The sequence below is a fragment of the Rhinopithecus bieti genome, unplaced genomic scaffold (genome assembly GCF_001698545.2).
Source record: "Rhinopithecus bieti isolate Rb0 unplaced genomic scaffold, ASM169854v2 scaffold_4544, whole genome shotgun sequence".
NCBI lineage: Eukaryota > Metazoa > Chordata > Mammalia > Primates > Cercopithecidae > Rhinopithecus > Rhinopithecus bieti.
Window position 1 is genome coordinate 422,867 of NW_016804383.1, and position 24,929 is coordinate 447,795.

Below are 24,929 nucleotides of genomic sequence, written 5' to 3' on the forward strand. Positions count from 1 at the left end.
TGCCCAGCCGAAAAAAATTATTTTTAAAAAGTTCATTTGAGTTTCAGTTAGACTCAACCAGATTTAGGGAGGAAAAGGCTCAAAACTTATGCTGGTATTAAGCTGTGATATCCAAAATGATTCAGAAATGAAGCATTTCAGTTACAGATCTGCAGAAAAAAATAAACACACATATACACCAAAGAGGAGAGAGTAGATTTACACAGATATTCAAAGTCACACAATAATAACATTTTATATCTTACACACTAGAATTGAAAGTCTAGTCTGTGTTTAGACTGAAGATGGTGAAAGCACCCCAAAGAAGAGTATTATACTAGGGAAGGGACTCTGAACTCTCATTATCCGAGAGATGAACTAAATGAAGATAATTACAATGAAAGCATTTAAGGAAATACATTTTGAAGCACTGCCATAGCAACAGAGTTTCTAGCTAGCTTCTTTATCCAAGAGCTACTGTTTGTTCCTGAACACAAAAATACTGCAAGGCACAACTGGGGACCAAGGCCACTGTTCTGTATAAGTAACAGACTTGAGTTCCTAGAAACACTCAAAGAAAGGCCTTAAAGTCCCCAGTTGGACTGTGGAACAGGGTGCTGAAGAAGGAACTTTAACACTCAGATAAGAATCACTGAGATAGGAATGAAGTGTACTTTGAGAGCACTCACCACCCCTGCATGTTTCTAAGCAGCATCCTGGTGGGGACCCCATGCCCAGCCTCTCCTAAGTGTCTATGTGTTTGCCCCTGTTTAAAAACCTGCCTGATGTGTTGTCTTTCCAATTAAAAACTCAAATTTCCATCTCACTTTCCTTCATTTATGCCATTATTCCTCAGCTCAGTGCTCACTTCTTCTAGGAAGTTAGCTCTGATCAACTGCACTTGCCTGGTTACTCCAATGGCATCCTCTCAGAGGTCCATCTAGATTTTTTTTGGTAACTGTAACATTGCTATAAAGCACTTGACTCTGCTGCATAAATAGGCTTTCTGTGTTCTTCCCTTTTCCTTTTGAAGTAACAGGAGCTCTACATCACTAGGCTTTCTGTGGATCAAAGTGCAGTTCCTAAAGTATAGGATGTCTCTTCCTATAAATCAGAAGCACATTAAATAGGTCTTTGTGATGTGACACCAGTGTAATAAGGAATATGTCTGAGTATTTTTTCATAGCTTTCTGAAATTATGGGGTTGCCTGTCACCAATTTCTCCTACTCCACTTAGCTTCCAATAGAGCAAGAGCTATATTGTATACCATCTATATTCCATGGGCTCCCCATAGCATCTACTTGTTGTAGGTACTCAGATGACAACATGAATGACTGCCCTGGGTCCCTCTGACTGGTATATTAGTTGTGAGCAGGGACAAGAACCAAGGTTCCACAATTACCCATGTGCTGAGCAAGGATCATAAAATGTTAGAGCTAGGTCCTTACTTTTCAGAAGGAGATAAAGGGGAAGGAAAGAATTTTGCTTAAGATATCAGTGTTTGGCCAACATTACACACCTTTTTCTGATGTGCTTTGTTCTGGATTTCGCAGGTCCTCAAGGGCAGAAGAGTCAGTTACGATGGAAGGGTAGCTGTTAGAAGGCTGGCTTCCATGCTGTTCTAACACAGCTTCTAGTACAGCCATTTCCTGCTGGAGCTTTATTAGGTTATCTTGCATGGTATCCCTTTGCTGCAAAAACGATAAATGGTACCAAGAAAATGAAATACTTTGAGAAGCTTTCCATTAAATGAAAATATGTCATACAAATTAGTTTTAGCACAGGAATTGAAATCACCTAGCATGGAACTGTAAGTTCTGGCTGAACACCTTTTAATCTAACCACATTCATGCAATTAATGCCCATGAAATTATTTCCAAATGATGCTAGTGAGGGAAAAAATCCTCCAACTCCCCCAAATAGACTTGATTTATTGTGATGTCCTTTTGAGGTTGGTTATTTTCTTTTAAAGCTAGGGAATGAAAAAATAATTAAAGTATTTAAACATTATCGATATTTAAAATTAGCATGAATCTATTAATATTTTATTTATACAGGTACATTTCAAAGACTTGGTGTTGTGAGATTCATCAGACATTTAGGTTAGTTCATATAAAATATGTGATTTTAGACTAATGTAATGTCGAAAAAAGCCCCTATCTATGGCATTTTATAAAATACAACAAATAGAAAAATACTATCAGTAATCCTGCCTAGATTACTGGCTTGTGAGGACTCTTCCTTTTCTGGGATGCTCTGAACCTTTAGTTTCTTTTCTTTTTTTCTTTTTTAAGTCTCCCTCTGTAACCCACGCTGGCACCATCTCAGCTCACTGCAACCTCTTCCTCCAGGTTCAGGTGATTCTCCCACCTCAGTCTCTCCAGTAGCTGGGATTACAGGTGCTTGCCATGATGCCCGGCTAATTTTGGTAATTTTAGGAGAGACAGGGTTTTACCATGTTGGCCAGGCCGGTCTTGAACCCCTGACCTCAAGTGATGCGTCCGCCTTGGCCTCCCAAAGTGCTGGGATTACAGACATGAGTCATTGTGCTCGACCTGAACCTTTAGTTTCTAACAGAAAAAGCAAAAAGCTAATCTATGAGTCTATCTGTTTGCTCAGTTAATTAGACAACTATTTACTATCTATTAAGCACCAGGCACTGTCCTAGTATTGAGGATACAGTCCTCATGATGCTGCCATTCTAGACAGGGACATCTTATCTAGAATGTGTCCACCTAGATATCATTAGCAAGGACCTGTGAGAGGGAAGGATCCAACAGAAAGAGCCCTAAGAAAGCCTGTAAGGATAGTTACTGTTAAAATAATGGGTTCTTCTTGCTTATGGGCTCCTGTTGTTTATTGGTCCATTTCAAAGAATGTGCTAAGTCCAAGTATTTGATAAACAAAGAATTTAGGTATGTAAGGAGTTTTCCAAAATATCCTTTTTAAAAATTTATTTTATTTTATTTATTTATTTTTGAGATGCAGTCTCACTCTGTCGCCCAGGCTAGAGTGCAATGGCACAACCTCAGCTCACTGCAACCTCTGCCTACCTGGTTCAAGCAATTCTGCCTGCCTCAGCCTCCCAAGTAACTGGCATTACAGGCACCTGTTACCAATTTTTTTTACATTACAGGCACCTCAACCAATTTTTTTTTTCTGAGACAGAGTCTCACTTTGTTGCCCAGGCTGAAGTGCAATGGCACAATCTAGGCTCACTGCAAGCTCCACCTCCCAGGTTCAAGCTATTCTTCTGCTTCAGCCTCCCGAGTAGCTGGGACTACAGGCATCAGCCACCACGCCCAGCTAATTTTTTGTATTTTCAGTAAAGACGGGGTTTCACTGTGTTAGCCAGGATGGTCTCGATCTCCTGACCTCGTGATCCGCCTGCCTCAGCCTCCCAAAGTGCTGGGATTACAGGCATGAGTCACCATGCCTGGCTTCAAAATATACATGTTTAAAAATCACTTTGAGAAGGAACATCAATGGTTGCCAAAAAGTCCAGTGTGGGAGTGTGGGCAGGAACACACTGTTTCACTCTCCATTTCTTCTTCTGATCCTTAAAAATGACTTTGCCCTTTACTAAAACCAAGCCATCTTCCTTCTCCTGCTATACTGAGTTCATAATTTTCAGGAGGTTTTGATGACCAGAAAATGTACTCCTAGCTTCACAAAGGTTTCCATTGCTACTCTAACACTGCTTTGCTGCCAAGGTCTGCAGCAACGCCATTGCCACCACGTGGTACTCATGAGTAGTTACATCACTGATCAAATCCTAGCCAAGGTCTGCCTCAGTAAACCTGGAATGAAAGCACATACATATCTGACCAAAATGCTTCACAGGCTATATTAGTCACTGCTGTCACAACCATCACATCTAACCTCTATGTGGCCATCACATAAATCAGAAAAAATAGTAGTGGGGTAATTATTAATAGATAACTTTCCTTTGGGTTTCCCAAAGGAATTATTTTTTATAACTTAGACAAATTCCCCGGCAGGCAAGTGGTCAAATACATTAGGGAGAATAAAACCAATAGGTTTCTAAGACTTCTTGATTCTAATTCTGAAGTGCTCCTTCAATTAGCTCTAGTCTTCTATTTCTACTATGCTGCTCTGATCTATACTTTTAACACTGCTACATTACTGTAGAAGTTCCCCAAAAGCCTTTTTTTTTTTTTTTTTTGAGGCGGAGTCTCACTCTGTCGCCTGGGAATTCCATGACTCTGTACCTTTACCTTACTTGCTGCCACTCCTCTTTTTCCACTTGAAAAAATTCTTCTCATCTTTCTTTTTTTTTTTTTTTTTTTTTTTTTTTTTTTTTTGAGGCAGAGTCTCGCTCTGTCGCCCGGGCTGGAGTGCAGTGGCCGGATCTCAGCTCACTGCAAGCTCCGCCTCCCGGGTTTACGCCATTCTCCTGCCTCAGCCTCCCGAGTAGCTGGGACTACAGGCGCCCGCCACCTCGCCCGGCTAGTTTTTTTGTATTTTTAGTAGAGACGGGGTTTCACCGTGTTCACAAGGATGGTCTCGATCTCCTGACCTCGTGATCCGCCCGTCTCGGCCTCCCAAAGTGCTGGGATTACAGGCTTGAGCCACCGCGCCCGGCTCTTCTCATCTTTCAAGGCCTAGCTTGAATGTCTCCTTAAGTCCCCACCAGGAGGAGTTGTGAAATATAAGAAGTAAGGGCAAGTGGGCAGAATGTGGCTAATTCTAATAAGACTCCTGAAATGTGCAGCACAGCAGCCGGAACTGGTCTGGAGGGAAGTAGACCCTTGTTTGTTCACATTCATTACATATAAATATATATATAACCTTCCCATAAAACATGTATATTTAATGAGTTAAAATTATTTCTAATGTTCCTACTACTACATAATAAGCCTAATCGAAATACAAGCTGAAGTCTTAGCACAAATAGTGGCTTTATCATGCTAGTTTTGTTGACATGTTGTGAATATTTTCAAATACACAGAAAACTTGAAGCAACTTCGCAATGAATGTTTACATATCTACTACGTAGAATCTATAATTAACATTTCCTATATTTACTTTATCACATATACACACATGCACACACACACAGAAGTCCCCACCAATAATCCACCTCTTATCAGGAACAGATGATCTCTCATTACTTGATTTACATTGCTAATGCATTAGTATACCCAAATGGAACACATGACCTTGATAGAAGGAATCTTGTCTTAATCATTTTTGTCTCCCTAATGCCTAGCGGACAGTAAGCACTCAGCAAGTATTTATTTATTTATTTATTTAATTAATTTATTTTTTGAGACGGAGTCTCGCTCTGTCTCCCGGGCTGGAGTGCAGTGGCTGGATCTCAGCTCACTGCAAGCTCCGCCTCCCAGGTTCACGCCATTCTCCTGCCTCAGCCTCCCGAGTAGCTGGGACTACAGGCGCCCGCCACCTCACCCGGCTAGTTTTTTGTATTTTTTTAGTAGAGACGGGGTTTCACCGTGTTAGCCAGGATGGTCTCGATCTCCTGACCTCGTGATCCACCCGTCTAGGCCTCCCAAAGTGCTGGGATTACAGGCTTGAGCCACCACGCCCGGCCTCAGCAAGTATTTATTAATGAGAAGATAAATTAATGAATAAGTATAGTTAATCAGTCTTCTGTAAAAACAAACAAAAACCCAGATACCAACGACACCAAATTAGGAATTCTCTATCATCTATATGCTTTTTCTCGGTTCAGTACAAACAGGCAAAAAAATTCCACTTTAACAGTTTTTCCTGCCTGTGCTACTTTAGATGTAAGATAGCCTGAAATCTGACTTCAGCTGTTTTGGGTAGATGCTTAGTAAAAACACTTTGCAAAATGAATCCTGAACAAATAGACACATCTCTGGGAATAAGATCAGAAATACAGAAAAACAAGGACATTGTATATTGAATGTCAAACATAATACAGTATGGCTAAGGCAGATGTAATCAGAAATTGCAATCTTAAACTTTAAAACACAATGGACAGAATTAGATGATGGGTATATTGACAGAGTACCAAACCCACATCCAAAAAGGATCATAGTAATTGCAAACAGAGAAAAGGCCTCCTAAATCTTTTCATCAATTTAGTTGCCATGGCAATCCTGAAGAAGTGGAGAATACTAGTGACAGCTCATATACGGAGTGGGGAGTTATCTCAAAGGTTTCTTGACAACTCCAAGGGGCTTCAGGTCTAGAGGGATTTGCTCTGTACAGAGAATGGGCAGTAGATGATAAGCACTCTCTAATTGTAGTTCTCATAGCAATGCAAGATTTAGAAGATTTTAAAACTGGATATCACCCAATGTTGGCAAGGTACAGGAAAATGGGAACTATCATTTACCACAGGGGCTGGAAGATCACAAACTGGTTTAATCTTTCTAAAGAACAATTTAGCAACATGTATCAAACATGAAAATCCTAGTCCTAGGAATTTATACTAAGGAAATAATCAGAGATGTAGGCAAATATTTAGCTACCAGGATGCTACTACAGTAAAGAACATAATAGCAAACTGGCCTCTTACCCTGAAACCTTCAACATTCAGCAATAGGTCAAATAAATCATGATACACTGGAAAGATAGAATCTCATATAGTAATTAAAAATGAAGTCACTTAAGAATTTTAACAACCCAGGCCAGGTACAGTGGCTCATGCCTGTAATCCCAGCACTTTGGGAGGCTAAGGTGGGTGGATCACTTGAGGTCAGGAGTTTGAGACCAGCTTGACCAAAACGGAGAAACCCTGTCTCTACTAAAAATACAAAATTAGCTGGTCATGGTGGCACATGCCTGTAATCCCAGCTACTCAGGAGGCTGAGGCAGGAAAATTGGTTGAACCTGGGAGGCAGAGGTTGCCGTGAGCCGAGGTCGTGCCACTACACTCCAGCCTGGGCAACAAGAGCGAAACCACATCTCAGAAAAAAAACAAATAAATAAAAAATAAAAATAAAGAATTTTAATCATCCAGTAAAAGCTAGATTACGTACAGAATTATCTGGATTTCTTTTTTTTTGAGACAGGGTCTCTCACCATATTACCCAGGCTGGAGTGCAATGGCACCATCATGGCTCATCCCAGCCTCAACTTGCTGGGATCAAGCAATCCTACCCGAGCCCCTCACGTAGCTGAGACTACAGGTGTGCACCACTAAGCCTCACTAATTTTTTTTTTTTTTTTTCCAGACAGGGGTTGCCCAGAAAGGAGTGCAGTGGCATGATCACAACTCACTGTGGCCTTGACCTCTGGGGCTCAGGCAATCTTCCTGCCTCAGCCTTGTAAAGTGCTGGGATTACAGGTGTGAGTCACTGTGCCAGGCCTCCTGGATATATTTTAAAGATAAAGTATATACAAAGCACCCCTGTGCACACACAGGAATACTAAAAGAATATACACCATTAAATTGGTAACCATTTCTGGATAACACAAATTGCAACTAGCTTACCATTTTAATCACTGTAAGTGTACAGTTCAGTGGCATTAAGTATTTTCACACTGTTGTATTACCATTGTCACTATCCATCTCCAGAACTTTTTCATCATCCCAAACTGAAATCTGTACTCATCAAACAGTAACTCCCCATTTCCCCCTCCCCAAGTCTCTAGTAACCACTATTGTACCTTCTGTCCTATGAATGTAATGAATGTATCTTTTCTTTTTTTTTTTTTTGAGACGGAGTCTCCCTCTGTCACCCAGGCTGGAGTGCCGTGGCTGGATCTCGGCTCACTGCAAGCTCTGCCTCCTGGGTTTACGCCATTCTCCAGCCTCAGCCTCCCGAGTAGCTGGGACTACAGGCCCCCCCCCCCTCGCCCGGCTAGTTTTTTTTTTTTTTTTTTTTTGTATTTTTTAGTAGAGACGGGGTTTCACCATGTTAGCCAGGATGGTCTCGATCTCCTGACCTCATGATCCACCCGTCTCGGCCTCCCAAAGTGCTAGGATTACAGGCTTGAGCCACCGCGCCCGGCCTCTTTTTTTTTCTTTTTTAACTCCTCCTTGTGGAGCAAGGCTTATCTATGGGCAATGTGCCCAGAGTAACCAAATTTAACTATACTAGATATATCATATAACATGTGTCTTTTGGTGTCCAGTTTATTTCAGTTAACACAATGTCTTCAAGGTTCATCCATGGATGATTTTTGTTTATTTGTATTTTCTAAGTTTTCCATGATACACATATATAACTTTATAAGAATATCAGGCTTTTCTCAACTTCATTTAATCTAACTTCAGAAAGTTCACAAAAAAACATCATTCACTTACTAGCAGCTAAAAGGGTATTTAATTTAGGTGGGAAAAAGAAGCCACAGCAGGATGATTCGAGGGGGTCTGAACAGCTTCATTTTAAGAACGTGCCTACGGCAGGTCAGAGAACCTAAGTAAACTGTCTAAGATCACACTGCCCAGTACAGAACTCTCACCAATATTACCGCCAGCAACTGCTGTATGTATCCTTCAGAGAACCCTGTGCTAGGAATACAAAGAACCAATCTAACTACTAGAAGTTGTCAATTTAGTGGGAGATAAATGAAAAAAATCAACTGAGATGAGCCTGAATTTTTGCATGAGAACTTGGAAAATTTTGGTGCCACTTCTACAAATGAAAATTAGAAGGCTAGGCCTGGTGGCTCATGCCTGTAATCTCAGCACTCTGGGAGGCTTAGGCTGGCCAATCGTTTGAGGTCAGGAGTTCAAGATGAGCCTGGCCAACATGGTGGCCAACTGGTGAAACTCTCTCTACTAAAAAAACCAAAAGCGGGCGCGGTGGCTCAGCTGTATCCCAGCCACTTTGGGAGGCGAAGACGGGCGGATCACGAGGTCCGGAGATCGAGGACCATCCTGGCGACCACGGTGAAACCCTGTCTCCTACAAAAAAATACAAAAAACTAGCGGGCCGCGTGTGGCGGCACCTTAATCCCAGCTATCTCGGAGCTGAGGCCAGGAGAATGCGTGGAACCCGTGAGGCGGAGCTTGCGTGAGCTGAGATCCGGCCACTGCACTCAGCTCTGGCGACAGAGCGAGACTCAAAAAAAAAAACAAAAAAAAAAAAAAAAAAAAAAAAAGAGCTGGGAATGGTGGCAGGCACCTGTAATTCCATCTACTTAGGAGGCTGAGGCACGAGAATCACTTGAACCTGAACCTGGGAGGCGAAGGTTGCAGTGAGCCAAGATTGTGCCACTGCACTCCAGCCTGGGTGACAGAGCAAAACTCCATCTCAAGAAAAAAAATTAGGAGACAGAGCCTGGTTCTATGATGAAGATGATGTTAATTTTTAGATGTTGTGATACTGAATGTTTTTTCTAGACTATTCTGCCTTTAGTACATAAACATTTCACATTACCAAATGGTCACATATATGGTAAAGCTTTTATTTACTTCATAAGTGACCAAATTATTGGCCTTGACCATTAGGTCCAGAAAGTAAAATTATGTACTTTCTTTTTTTTGAGATGGAGTTTCACTCTTATTGCCCAGGCTGGAGAGCAGCAGCATGATCTCAGCTCACTGCAACCTCCACCTTCTGGGTTCAAGTGATTCTCTTGCTTTAGCCTCCCATCTGTCTTTTTCAAAGAAAAGATGACTTATGAGCAATTAAAAAAAAAATAGGCCAGGCGTGGTTGCACATGCCTGTAACCCCAGCATTTTGGGAGGCTGAGGTGGGAGGATCACTTGAGCCCAGGAATTTGAGACCAGCTTGGGCAACATAGTGACACTATCTCTAGTAAAAATTAGTACCAGGTACTTGGGAAGCTGAGGTAGGAGGATCACTTGAGCCCAGAAGTCAAAGCTACAGAGAACCATGATTGCACCACTCCATTCCTGCCTGAGCAACAGAGTAAGAGACCCTGTATCAAAGAAACCAAAAAGAAAAAATAACTAGATTTTAAAAGGGAAAAGGAAAAAAGAACAGAAGTATCCACAAAACAGTGAAAAGCTAGATGGTCTCTATTAGGAAGAGAACCCTATAGTCTCCAACTTGGTACCAAGAATAAACACCAAAATTGCAATTGCTGGCAATAATATTGGTGAGAGTTCTGTACCTGGCTGTGTGGCCTTAGGCAGTTTGCTTACCTTCTCTGACCTGCAATAGGCATATTCTTAAAAGGAGCTATGCAGACCCCTTGAATCATCCTGCTGTGGCTTCTTTTCTCACCTCTCTTGATACAATAAGAATGTCATATTTTGTTATAGGGGAGATGATGTGTTTTTGTTTGTTTTTGAGGTAGAGTCTCACTCTGTCACCCAGGCTGGAATGCAGTGGTACAATCCCAGTTCACTGCAACCTCTGCCTCCCAGGTTCAGGTGATTCTCCTGTCTCAGGCTCCAGAGTAGCTGAGATTACAGGCATTGGCCACCGTGCCCAGCTAATTTTTGTATTTTTAGTAGATGCGGGATTTCACCATGTTGGCCAGGCTGGTCTCAAACTTCTGACCTGAGGTGATCCACCCACCTTGGCCTCCCAAAGTGCTGGGATTAGCAAATGGGTTTCAAAGGTTTAGCTTATTCATTAAAATAAGTATTTAGGCCGGGCGTGGTGGCTCAAGCCTGTAATCCCAGCACTTTGGGAGGCCGAGACGGGCGGATCACAAGGTCAGGAGATCGAGACCATCCTGGCTAACACGGTGAAACCCCGTCTCTACTAAAAAATATAAAAAACTAGCCGGGCGAGGTGGCGGGCGCTTGTAGTCCCAGCTACTTGGGAGGCTGAGGCAGGAGAATGGCGTAAACCCGGAAGGCGGAGCTTGCAGTGAGCTGAGATCCGGCCACTGCACTCCAGCCTGGGTGACAGAGCGAGACTCCGTCTCAAAAAAAAAAAAAAAAAAAAAAAAAAAAAAAAAAAATTCAGTATTTAGTATACTACAATGAGCTAGGCAGTGTGTGTGTGTGTGTGTCTGCGTGTGCGCGTGTGAAATAAAAGGTAGTATGAGTTCCATCAAGGTGCTTACAGTCTAATTTAAGGAGACAATGAACCACAAACAATTGTTGTGCCATTAATTCAAAGAGATGATGTCAGCAAACCTAAGAATGTGGGATACAGACTACTGAATGCAAAGGATACCACACACACACACGCACGCACACACACACACGCTTTTTACCTGAGTGGTTAAAATTTCGCTCTGAGAGGAGAGCCTTGAGCAGTCTTCAGAGACGCTTGTTTCACTCTCATACCCGGATGCTGCTTCACCTTAAGTAACAATCAAAACAGAGGTTCAGATGTAAAAGCTGACTATAAACACTGCAACTTGCTGTATCTTTTTCTTCTCATTGGCAGGACTGGATTTACTTTGATGTCACACAAAATGATTAAACTACTTGTTTTGGGACACCGGGATCTCCTTTTACAAAATGAAACCAGAAGTAAGTCCACCAATAATTAGGATGTTAAAGCTTAGTCAGTCAGAGATGACGTCCTAGCTGGGTGAAGGACTTTTTTCTATGAAAAGCACCTTAGGAGGAACGCGTTTCAAGTTTAAGAAGCAGTTCCTTTAACTACTCTTGGAAATTTGTAAAATGTGCTCCCCAAAAGGCATAAACATTTAGCTCATTTCTATAGACTGGGGCAAACACAAAACCTGGTTCCAATACCTAAGTCTGAATCCACACTTTGCTCTTCTGGATTATCTTCTTCCAAGCCCGTTCCCCTTTCTTCATCATCTGAAACCAATTCCTTGTCACTCAGACCAACTCCCTGGCTTTCAGACTGATGCCTCATTCGTTTGGAAGAACCAATCAAGAAAGGATCCTGGGTGTTTGTATTTGCAGTCAAGTCTTCCAGTTCACTGCACTGTGAAGAAAACAAGCTACCAGAACCTTTTGTTTCCTCACTAAGGTGATGTTCCTGGGATGCCTTTGCCAATATTACCTGGTTACTACAGTCAGTTAAGCTATTCTTCAATGATAACAAATTCTCCTCTGTGTTCTTATACAGACACTCGGTAGCAACAGTGCTATGCCTAGTAGTCTGAGAAGGTATATTGCTTACTTTACCAAATAACAAGTGTTGGAAGCAGGGAAGCTCTTCATCCTCACTAGATAAGTTCTCTTCCGAGGACTCCAATTTCTTGGCCCCTCTTCGGTAACCCTGAGCCAAATGTGTATGGGTGAAAGGGCTAGGGCTCCTGCTGAGCTCTCCTCTCTGGACGCTTTTGCTAAAAACAGCAGAACTCTCCTTAATGTCATTTTCAGCAAAACTAGTATCTTCCTTTATTTCACCATCATCTAACAGGTCATCAGGAGTCTCAGAACAAACCTCAGACACATGACTACTTCCCATAGGCTGTTCTAGGTTATCTGAAATCAGACATGGAGAGAAGTCTGTATTAACAGTCTGAACTACTTCTTCATGTTCTTGCTTTTTTATTTCAGGATGCTTACAATTACTTATAGGAAGGCTTTGTTTACAGACCTCAGGTTGCAAAAGCCCTAATCTAAGCACAGCATTCAATTGTGGCCCTCTGTTTCTACCTAGTTCTGCCTGAATGTTTTCATCACTGGAACCTACTTCATTAATACTGGAGCCCACTTCATTAGTACTGGAACCTACTTCATTAATATTGCTCGAGCTGGCTTCTTTAAAAGCATTTTCTCTAATGTTATTATGGCTAATTGTGCTTACTGTACTTGGAATGATGTTCTCGTTTCCCACTGTTCTTTCAGGTGACACTGAATGTTCCTCAGAGTTTTCCTCTAGCAGGTTTTTTTTACATTTAGTTTTAACAAATGACCTGACAGGAAAAAGTGGTGGTATATGGTATGGGTTTTGTAAAAGTCCATGTTTATTTGGAGTAATGAGTCCAGTTTCGTTGCCTCTGAACTGAGATGATAGACAAAACCTAGAGCCTCCTTTGATACTACATTTGGCATTATCAACTGGCTTATCTTTCTGACAAACCACAGGAAAGCCTGCAGTGATATTAACTGTCTGTACAGGCTTGATATTAGACTCTTTCTTTCCTTGATTTTCTTCCTTTTGTTCACATTCAGAAGTAACTTTTGGACTTTGTTTCTTTAAGGACTTAGAGTGGGCAGAGAATGTTGCACATTCCTCTTCTGGATTTCCTGGATTTGAAAACAGAGCAAAGGACTGGCGCTTTGAAACCTTGAATGTATTCTGCAAATACTGAGTATCAAGTTCACTTTCTTCTATTTCTATGCTTGTTTCCTGACTGTGGTTAACTTCACGTCCCAATGGATACTTAAAGCCTTCTGTGTCATTTCTAGTATCTTCAGAACAACCATGAATTAGTTCCTTGGGGTTTTCAAATGCTGCACACTGACTCACACATTTATTTTGTTCTGTTTTTGCTTTCCCTAGAGTGCTAACTTCCAGTAATGAGATACTTTCCTGAGTGCCATAATCAGTACCAGGTACCAATGAAATACTGCTACTCTCTACAGATCTTTCAGTTTGTAAAACCCTTTCTCCACTTAACATGAGATCTTTGGGGTCTTTGGCATTATTAGATACTTTAACTGTTTCTAGTTTCTCTTCTTTTTCTTCTCTTGAAAGGCTAGGATTGACAAATTCTTTAAGTTCACTAGTATTTGAACAGTTAGTAAAAGAAGGAGGTACCTTTGTTAACTTCAGTTCTGGGAAAGTATCACTGGCATGTCTTTTACTTGTCTGTTCATTTGGCTTGTTACTCTTCTTGGCTCCAGTTGCAGATTCTTTATCTTCCATGAGTTGTAGTTTTCTGCTGTGCCTGACTGGCATTTGGTTGTAATTTTTTTTCTTTATCTCTTCACTGCTAGAACAACTATCAATTTGTAGTTCAGTACAATTAGGTGGGCTTAGATTTCTACTGACTACTAGTTCAAGCGCATGAATATGCCTGGTAGAAGACTTCCTCCTCAGCCTATTCTTTTTAGGTGCTTTTGAATTGTGGATATTTAATTCTAGTTCCATATTGTTTATACTGCTGCTTATAGGTTCAGCTTTAGTTTTGAAAGCAGATTCTTCTTCCAGTGATTCTATTGGGTCAGGATTTTTCTCATTCTGAATAGAATCACCTTTTGTTTTATTCTCATGAGCACTATTAGTAATATTCATCACTTGACCATTCTGCTCCATTTGGTTAGTTCCCTGATTTATCATTTCAGGAGTCTTTTGAACTGCCAAATCTGCTTTCTTTATAAAATCCTCAGGATGAAGACCTGATGTAGTTCTCCTTTTACGCTTTAATTTATTTGTGAGGGGACGCTCTTGCATTATCTGTGACTCAGTAACAAGTGCTCCTATAATTAGATTTTCAGTTACATGGCTTAAATTGGGAAGGTTTGCCTTCCTTCGATAGGTTTTCCCAAATATTTTGTCTTCAATATTACTCTCTACTGAACTGGAGTGAACTCTTTCACTTTTACATATTAAAGGCTCATGAGGATCACTGGCCAGTAAGTCTATTTTCTCTGAAGAACCAGAATATTCATCTACCTCATTCAGAACATCCAATACATCAGCTACTTTGGCATTTGATTCAGAACCCCCATCATGTGAGTCATCAGAACTTAACAGTTCATCACTTCTGGAAAACCACTCATTAACTTTCTGAATGCTGCTATTTAGTGTTATCCAAGGAACATCTTCAGTGTCTCTAGGATTCTCAGAGCATGGCAGTTTCTGCTTATTCCTTTCTTTTCTCTCATACAGGGTATCAGCATTCAGATCTACCTTTTTCTCTGTGCTGGGAGTCTGCCTATCATTACATGTTTCCTTACTTCCAGTCCATCTGTTATGTTGGTTCCTTGCTAAGCCAGGCTGTTTGCTTTTATTACAGAATTCAGCCTTTTCTACATTCATTCTGTCTTTAGTGAGTAATAAACTGCTGTTCTCATGCTGTAATGAGCTGGCATGAGTGTTTGTGCCACATGGCTCCACATGCAAGTTTGAAACAGAACTACCCTGATACTTTTCTGGATGCCTCTCAGTTGCATGCTTCTCAGTGGTATTCAAATCATTATTACTGGACTGATGATGTTCAGTATTTGTTATATCCTTCTCAGAAAATTCACAAGCAGCTGAAAATACACAAAAATAACAAGGTACTCAAAAACTGAATTGTCATTAAAAAAATACATACTTCATACACCTTGGAGGTGGAAATCAACCAACTGGCTATATTTGGAGAAACTAACCTCATAAACTACCAAGTATACTGAAGATGTAGCTCATACTCTTTCATTTAATTCCTATTTACTTAGAATATATCCACTTAGGATCCATTACATTTTTAATTTCAGAATTTTCCCTATGCAGAAACCACACCTCCTATTTCTCTAATGTCTGAGAGTGAATTAAAAGCAGATTGGCCATCAGAAAACCAGTTCTGATGTACTCTAAAGATCACTGGCCATTAAGTCTACTTAATACTCTGTTCTCTACAGACTTACCATTCCCTATATTTAAAAACCAGTAGACCTTTAAAAGATGAAACACAAATACATCAATTAAAAGTAAACGGCAGGCCGGGCACGGTGGCTCAAGCCTGTAATCCCAGCACTTTGGGAGGCCGAGACGGGCGGATCACGAGGTCAGGAGATCAAGACCATCCTGGCTAACACGGTGAAACCCCGTCTCTACCAAAAAAATACAAAAAACTAGCCGGGCGAGTTGGCGGGCACCTGTAGTCCCAGCTACTTGGGAGGCTGAGGCAGGAGAATCACGTAAACCCAGGAGGTGGAGCTTGCAGTGAGCCGAGATCCGGCCACTGCACTCCAGCCTGGGTGACAGAGCGAGACTCCGTCTCAAAACAAAACAAAACAAAACAAAAAAAAAAAGTAAAGGGCAGGCCAGGCATAGTGGCTCAAGCCTGTAATTGCAGCACTTTGGGAGGCTGAAGTGGGCAGACTGCTTGAGTCCAGGAGTTTGAGACCAGCCTTGGAAACATGGCGAAACTCTGTCTCTACAAAACCACAAAATATTAGCCGGGTGTGGTGACGTGTGCCTGTAGTCCCAGCTACTCAGGAGGCTGAGGTGGGAGGATAGCTTGAACCCGCGTGGTGGAGGTTGCAGTGAGCCACAATTGCATCACTGCACTCCAGCCTGGGCAACAGAGTGAGACCCCATCTCAAAACAACAACAACAACAACAACAACAAAAGAAAGGGCAACAATCAATTACAGAAGGTCTTATTATTATAGCTACATTAGTCTAGTACCATTTAAATCTATCAGATCATGGCCGGGCGCGGTGGCTCAAGCCTGTAATCCCAGCACTTTGGGAGGCCGAGACGGGCGGATCACGAGGTCAGGAGATCAAGACCATCCTGGCTAACATGGTGAAACCCCGTCTCTACTAAAATACAAAAAACTAGCCGGGCGACCTGGCGGGCGCCTGTAGTCCCAGCTACTCGGGAGGCTGAGGCAGGAGAATGGCGTGAACCCGGGAGGCGGAGCTTGCAGTGAGCTGAGATCCGGCCACTGCACTACAACCCGGGCGACAGAGCAAGACTCCGTCTCAAAAAAAAAAATTTTTTAAAAATAAAAATAAAAAATAAATAAATAAATCTATCAGATCATACCATGACATTTGACAAAGAATGATACTCTAACTCTGCCAAGAGATTCTGTGGATTGTAAAGGTCCCAAATGGTCTTCAGAATAATCTAATTACAGTACTGTATCTACCCACTCTGTTAAATTGGGAAACTTTGCCATTACCCTTTTTTGCAGAATCCAAACTGGTTTCATCCCTGGTTCCTTGAGGGGTGATTTGTAACAATTCTTGATCTCCCACACTATAGGGAAAAGACAAGAGTCCTAATGAGAAACACTAGTTATACGTATGCAGAACTGTCAAATGACCAAGATCAAATATTTTAGCTCTTTCAGTTACAGAAAGTTGACCAATCTTATTGAGTTAGCGAAAGCTGCTCTCTCCTTTAGAAACTTCTAGTTGAAATGGAATGGTTGCTGGGCACGGTGGCTCATGCCTGTAATTCCAGCACTTTGGGAGGCCGAGGCAGGTGGATCACTTGAGATCATGAGTTCAAGCCAGCCTGGCCAACAAGGTGAACCCCTGTCTCTACTAAAAATACAAAAATTAGCCAGGTGTGGTGGTGTGAACCTGTAGTCCCAGCTACTTGAGAGACTGAGGCAGGAGTATGGATTGAACCTGGGAGGCAGAGGTTGCAGAAAGGTGAGATCACACCACTGTACTCCAGCCTGGGCAACAGAGCAAGACTCTGTCTCAAAAAAAAAAAATAGAAAGAAATGGAATGGTCAATTAGCTGGGTGGTGGTGTACCCCTGTAGTCCCAGCTACTCATGAGGCTGAGACAGGAGAATCGCTTGAACGTGGGAGGCAGAGGTTGCAGTGAGCCGAGATCACACCACTGCACTCCAGCCTGGGGCAGCAGAGTAAGACTCTGTCTCAAAAAAAAAAAAAAAAAAAAAAAAAGAGAGAGAAACGGAATGATCAAAGACCGAGAACACACAGCCACAGAAATCAGACCAGGAACACTACTTTATGGATATGCAAATTAAAGCCAACATTTAAGTGACAGGCAAAAGATAGTTTTTAAAAACACTTAAAAGTGTATCTTAATCAGAAGGCAGGAGCAAGGATATCTAAACAAAGGGAACAGTAGGATTGCAGATAACCCAACAGAACACCACTTTGCTACACTACTTTCTTTGCTGCTTTTCAGTCTAAAAGTCACTTCCTTCCCATCGTGAGATTAGGGAAGTCATTTACAAACAAAAACCAACAATATCGCCATTATAGTTCAGACTAGATCTTAGACAGGGTCAGCCAGGCATGGTAGCTCATGCCTGTAATCCCAGCACTTTGGGAGGCTGAGGTGGGTGGATCACTTGAGCTCATGAGTTTGAGAACAGGCTGGCCAACATGGCGAAACCCTATCTCTACTAAAAATACAAAAATTAGCTGGGTGTGGTGGCGTGTGTCTGTAATCCTAGCTATTTGGGAGGCTGAGACAGGAGAATCACTTGAACCAGGGAGTTGGAGATTGCAGTAAGCCAAGATGGCGCCACTGCACTCCAGCCTGGCAACAGGGCAAGACCCTGTCTCAAAAAAAAAAAAATACAACTTAGGGTCAAGCAATAATTCCTAAGGAAGGTAGGTAACATAGTTGGGGCTGCTTGTAGATTATTATATAACATACAGACAAAGCTTGAGAGATATGTGGAAATAAGGAACAGAGGAAAGAAAAAGTTGAAAATGAAGTCCTTGAGCATTTTCATCAGTCACAATTACCGCTGTGTCAATATTACTGTATATGAGGAACTTAGAGAACAACAATCTGCTAGAAGCAAGCATGTGCAGAGTTCTACTGTTATCCTAAATTCCTTTGGACAGTATTAATAACTAAATCCAACAAACAAAAAGGGTATTTCCTCCACTATAAAATGAGAGGACTAAACTAGATGATCTCTAAGGTTTCTTCCAATACCATGATTCTAGTGTAGAGAAACACCAGCCTACTTGAGGGAGGAAGGTGGGAGGAGGGAGAAATTCAGAAAGGAAGGAAACAAAAAACTGTGGGGGTATGCTTAATAATAACTGGATAATGAAAAAAAACTGTATGCCAAATCCCAAGTAGTGTGTAACAAACTGCACATACATCTCTGAACCTAAAATAAAAGTTAAAATATTTTAAAAAGAGAAACATCAATCCTTAATATTAACTAAATAGGAAAATACCAGCTTCATAGGCAAAGGTTCTCTTTGACTCACCTGCAATAAGTTGCTTTATTAACCATATCTTCAGAAGAATCAGATCCTAAAAAATTTCCCCCCAAAAAAATAAATAAAAGATTTCTTAATTAAAAGGGTTAAACAAAAAATGTACTTGTTGAAAAACAGATATTCAACTAGAAATATTTATTGAGCATCTAGTATGTGGCAGGTACAATGCTAGTTAAGCCAGTGTGTAATACAGAGAAGTGGTTAAAAACACGGGCTTGGCCAGGCACAGTGGCTCTCACCTATAATCCCAGCACTTCAGGAGGCCGAGATGGGTGGATTATTTGAGGTTAGGAGTTCGAGACCAGCCTGGCCAGCAAGGTGAGACCCTGTTCCTACTGAAAACAAAACAAAACAAAACAAAAGCACAGGCTCTGACGTCTAACTTCCTAGGTTTGAATCATGGCTCAGCCACTTACTAGGTTTACTACCTTGGAAAAATTTCATAACCTCTCTGTGCCCTAATTTCCTCATCTGTAAAATAAGTATAATAGGAACGATCTCAGAGGTCTGACATGCATCTAAATGAGTTATACAAGAAAAACACAATAGTGCCTGGAATATAGTTAAGTGCTCCTAAATATTAACTGCTATAACTATTTTTACAATGCCAGTTGTCTAGGAATTTATGATCGTAAGGGGGGAAAACAGTAAGTGTTATGATAAATAGATGGTGGTGCCTGGGAGCTCAAAAGACAGCTACCCTTTTTAATTATAAATATATTCTAAAACAAAAACCCAATTAGAGAGCCCAGTTTGAATTCTGAGCTCAGCAGCTCTTCTTTTTTTTTTTTTGAGATGGGGTCTTGCTCTGTCACCCAGGTTGGAGTGCAGTGGCATGATCATAGCTCACTACAGCCTCAAACCCCTGGATTCAATCTACTCGCTCAACTACGCCTCCTGAGTAGCTGGGACTACAGATACACACCACCACACCCAGCTAATTAAAAAAAAAAAATTTTTTTTTAGCGATGAGGTCTTGCTATGTTGCCCAGGCTGGTCTCAAACTCCAGGCTTCAAGCAATCCTCTGCCACTGCTGAGATGACAGGTGTTAGATACTATGCTGGCCTCAACTCTTCTTTTTATAAGCTTAAAAAAATTTATTATTAAAAAACAAAAAAATTTTTTTTTTTTGAGATGGAGTCTCACTCTATTGCCCAGGCTGGAGTGCAGAGACATGGTGTTGGCTCATTGCAACCTCCGCCATCCTGGTTCAAGCAATTCTCCTGCCTCAGCCTCCTGAGTAGCTGGGATTACATGCATGCACCACCATACCCAGCTAATTTTTTTTTTTTTTTGTATTTTTAGTAAAGAAGGGTTTTACCATGTTACCCAGGCTGGTCTTGAACTCTGACCTCAGGTGGTCTACCTGCCTCAGCCTCCCAAAGTGTTGGGATTACAGGCATGAGCCACTGCACTGGCCAAACTGATTACTTCTTGGCCGGGCGTTGGTGGCTCGAGCCTGTAATCCCAGCACTTGGGAGCCGGGACAGGCTGATATCACAAGGTCAGGAGATTCGAGACCATGCCTGGTAACACGGTGAAACCCGTCTCTACTAAAAACTACAAAAATAGCCGGTCGAGTATGCGGGCCGCCTTGTCTCGGCCTCCCAAGTCGCTGGGATTCAGGTCGAGCCACCCAAAGCCCCGGCCAAGAATAATACATTTTGGCCAGTGCAGTGGCTCATGCCTGTCAATCCCAACACTTTGGGAGGCTCGAGGCCAGGTAGACAACCTGAGGGTCAGAGTTCAAGGACCAGCCTGGGTAACATGGTAAAACCCTTTCTTTACTAAAAATACAAAAAAAAAAAGAAAATTTTTAGCTGCGGGTAATGGTGGTGCGCCGCTCGCGCATGATGTAAATCCCAGCACTCAGGAGGCTGGAGCAGGAGAGGATGAATGCTTGCACCGAGGGATGGCGGAGGTGCAATGAGCCAACACCATGTCTCTGCAACTCCAGCCTGGGCAAGAGTGAGACTTCCATCTTCAAAAAAAAAAATTTTTTTGTTTTTTAATAATAAATTTTTTTAGCTTTATAAAAAAAGAAGAGATTTGAGGCCAGGCAAGTATCTAACACTGTTCATCTCAGGCAGTGGCAGAGGATGCCTGGAAGCCTGGAGTTGAGACCAGGCCTGGGGCAACATTAGCAAGGGACCTCATCGCTGAAAAAAAATTTTTTTTTTTAAAATTTAAGCTGGTGTGGTGGTTGTGTATCTGTAGTCCCAGCTCACTCAGGAGGCGTAGTTGAGCGAGTAGATTGGGAATCCAGGGGTTTGAGGCTGTAGTGAGCTATGATCATGCCACTGCACTCCAACCTGGGTGACAGAAGGCAAGACCCCATCTCAAAACAAAAAAAGAAGAGCTGCCTGAGCTCAGAATTCAAACTGGGCTCTTCTAATTTGTTTTTGTTTTAGAATAATTTATAATTAAACAAAAGGGTAGCTGTTTCTTTTGAGGCTCCATGCTACCACCATTCTATTTATTCATAACACTTACTGTTTTTCCCCCCCTTACGATCATAAATTCCTAGACAACTGGCATTGTAAAAATTAGTTATAGCAGTAATATTTAGGAGACACTTTAACTATATTCCAGGCACTATTGTGTTTTCTTGTATAACTCATTTAGATGCATGTTCAGACCTCTTGAGGATCGTTTCCTATTATACTTATTTTACAGATGAGGAAATTAGGGGCGCAGAGAGGTTATGAAATTTTTCCAAGGTAGTAGAACCTGAGTAAGTGGCTGGAGCCATGATTCCAAACCTAGGGAAGTTAGAGTCAGAGCCTGTGCTTTTTGTTTTTTGTTTTTGTTTTTGTTTTCCAGTAGGAACAGGGTCCTCACCTTGGCTGGCAGGCTGGTCTCGAAACTCCATAACCTCAAATAATCCACCCATCTCGGCTCCTGAAGTGGCTGAGCGATTATAGGTCCCTGTGGCGGGCGGCCTTCAGTCCAGCTACGTTGGGAGGCTGAGGCATGGAATGGCGTCAAAACCGGGAGGCGGAGCTTGCAGTTGAGCTGAAGATCCAGCCTACTGTGCTCCAGCCTGGGCTACAGATGCGAGACTCCGTTCTCAAAAAAAAAAAAGAAATATGTATTATTATTTTAAAAATAGAAATGGGGTTTCCCTGTGTTGGCCAGGCTGGTCTTAAAACTCCTGGACTCAACCAGTCCTTCTGCCTCGGCCTTCCAAAGTGTTAGGATTATAGGCATGAGCCATCCTGCCCAGCCAAGATACAGCTCTTTTATTTTTATTTATTTATTTATTTTTGAGACCGAGTTTCACTCTTGTCGCCCAGGCTGGAGTGCAATGGTGCCATCTTGGCTCACCGCAACCTCTGCCTCCTGAGTTTAAGTGATTCTCCTGCCTCAGCCTCCCGAGTAGCTGGTATTACAGGCATGTGCCACCACCCTGGCTAATTTTGTATTTTTTTTTTTTTAGTAGAGACGGGGTTTCTCCACGTTGGTCAGGCTGGTCTTGAACTCGCGACCTCAGGTGATCCATCTGCCTCGGCCTCCCAAAGTGCTGGGATTACAGGCATGAGCCACCATGCCCGACAATTCAGCTCTTCTTAAAAGGCTTCCTCATCTAGTACAATTTATCTTGGAACTAAATACTGTAGTAATCCATCATGTTTTTTCTTATTGCTACTCTCCATCTTTCCAAAACATATTTACACATATTTAAAACCAGATATTCTTTCTTTTGCTCCCTTTTTTTTTTTCAGATGGAGTTTCGCTCTTCTTGCCCAGGCTGGAGTGCAATGGTGCAATCTCAGCTCACCTCAACCTCCGCCTCCTGGGTTCAAGTGATTCTCCTGCCTCAGCCTCCTGAGTAGCTGAGATTACAGGCATGTGCCACCACACCTGGCTAATTTTGTATTTTTTGGTAGAGACAGGATTTCTCCACGTTGGCCGGTCTGGTCTCGAATTCCCAACTTCAGGTGATCCACCCGCCTTGGCCTCCCAAAGTGGTGGGATTACAGGCATCAGCCACCGTGCCTGGCCTCTTTTGCTCCCTTTTTAAAGTAAGATGCTTCAAGGTGGGAATTGCATCTTTTACATTATTTATAACTCACCATAGGGCTCATAAAATTCACTTCCCAAAGTTGCCTATCACAAATATAAATTATGACCAAGATTTTTGGCAAAACGATAACATAAGCAACCCAGCAATTATTATTAAATACTTAAGAAATCTGAGACCCTTACCCAGTTCAATGTAGACAGACTTCTTTTGAGGTTGTATCCGCTGCTTTGTCCTCAGAGTTCTCACAATTCCAAAGTTAGAGAGTGGGACACTGAGACTGGTTTCCTGCTAAACAGTATGGTAAAGAACGGTCAAGCAATTGTTGGCCGGTTCTGTGCTTTTCCTCCTGAAGAGAAACTTGACACCATGGACAAAATAAATTGACCATCACCAGTCAGCTAACATGTATGATGCCTGGAAAAAATGCCCAGAAATTTACACACTAAAATCTCTGAGGTTGGGAGTGGTATCTCATGCCCATAATGACAGCACTTTGGGAGGCTGGGGCAGGAGGACTGATTAAGGGCACGAGTTCAAGACCAGAGTAAGCAACAGAGTGAGACCCAGTCTCTACAAATAATAGTAGTAGTAATAAAAAAATGTCTGGGATACGTGTGATTTGAATATTTTTTCTTTCTGTTGTCTTAAATTTTTCAAAACTGATTATGTATTGTTTGTGTGATTTTTTGAAGTATTAATATAGCATATTTTGAAGCTGATACTTGATATACATTCCAATCACATCTGATAACATTTTTTTGGGGGGAGGGGACAGAGTCCTGCTCTGTCACCCAGGCTGGAGTGCAGTGGCACAAACTCAGCTCACTGCAACCTCTGCCTCCCGAGTTCAAGAGATTCTCCTGCCTTAGCCTCCTGAGTAACTGGGACTACAAGCACGTGCCACTATGCCTGGCTAATTTTTGTGTATATATATATATATATTTTTGTTGTTGTTGTTGTTTTGAGACAGAGTCTTGCTCTGTTGCCAGGCTGGAGTGCAGTGGCATGATCTTGGCACACTGCAACCTCCGCCTCCCGGGTTCAACTGATTCTCCTGCCTCAGCCTCCCGAGTAGCTGGGACTACAGGCATGCACCACCATGCCTAGTTAATTTTTGTATTTTTAGTAGAGATGGGGTTTCGCAGTGTCGGCCAGGCTGGTCTCAAACTCCTGACCTCAGGTGATCTGCCCACCTTGGCCTCCCAAAGCGCTGGGATTACAGCCATGAGCCAACCGTGCCCAGCCAATAACATTTTTAAAAAGGATAAATCATGACAATAAAACCCCAGCACTCCTAAGAACATTTAGTATAGGAACTAAAAGCCCAACATTACTCTTTTTTTCTTCCTTTTTAGCCTTTCTGTATCTTTTGAAAAATGAAGGCTGGTACTATAAGAACTACTTTTATTTTATTTGTATTTTTTTAGACAGTCTTGCTCTGTTGCCTAGGCTGGAGCATGGTGGCGTGACCTCGGTTCACTGCAACCTCTGTCTCCTGGGTTCAAGAGATCCTCCCACCTCAGCCTCCCAAGGAGCTGGGACTACACACGTATGCCACCATGCCTGGCTAATTTTTGTATTTTTTGTAGAGATGGGGTTTCGCCACATTGCCCAGGCTGGTCTTGAACTCCTGGACTCAAGAGATCCACCTGTCTTGGCCTCCCAAAGTGCTGGGATTACAGCCATGAGCCAGGGTGCCCAGCCAGAACACTTAGATTTTTTTTCTTTTTTGAGACAGAGTCTCACTGTCGCCCAGGCTGGATTGCAGTAGCGTGATCTCAGCTCGCTGCAACCTCCGGGTCCTAGGTTCAAGCAATTCTCATGCCTCAGCCTCCCGAGTAGCTGGGATTACAGGCACATGCCACCACACCCAGCTAATTTTTGTATTTTTAGTAGAGACGGGGTTTCACCGTGTTGGCTAGGCTGGTCTCAAACTCCTGACCTCAAATGATCTGCCCGCCTCAGCCTCCCAAAGTGCTGGGATTAAAGGTGCAAGCTACTACGCCCAGCCCCAGAATGAATACTTTTTTTTTTTTTTTTTTTTTTTAAACGGAGTCTTGCTTTGTTGCCCAGGTGGGAGTATAGTGGCGCGATCTTGGCTCACTGCAAGCTCCGCCTCCCGGGTTCACGCCATTCTCCTGACTCAGCCTCCCGAGTAGCTGGGACTACAGTCACCTGCCACCACGCCCGGCTAATTTTTTGTATTTTT

General features: G+C 42.3%; 1 protein-coding gene across 1 annotated transcript in view; it reads right to left on the reverse strand.

The window, feature by feature from the left end:
• The window catches only part of BRCA1 (BRCA1 DNA repair associated), a 92,796-nt gene that overhangs the window by 40,329 nt on the left and 27,538 nt on the right, over positions 1-24,929 (reverse strand). The window contains exons 6-12 of the mRNA XM_017867636.1: positions 24,055-24,086; positions 22,903-23,008; positions 18,681-18,726; positions 16,644-16,720; positions 11,574-15,002; positions 11,084-11,172; positions 1,500-1,671 (exon numbers count right to left, since the gene is read on the reverse strand). Coding sequence (XP_017723125.1) covers positions 1,500-1,671; positions 11,084-11,172; positions 11,574-15,002; positions 16,644-16,720; positions 18,681-18,726; positions 22,903-23,008; positions 24,055-24,086 — 3,951 coding nt within the window. The remainder of the gene's footprint in view (positions 1-1,499; positions 1,672-11,083; positions 11,173-11,573; positions 15,003-16,643; positions 16,721-18,680; positions 18,727-22,902; positions 23,009-24,054; positions 24,087-24,929) is intronic.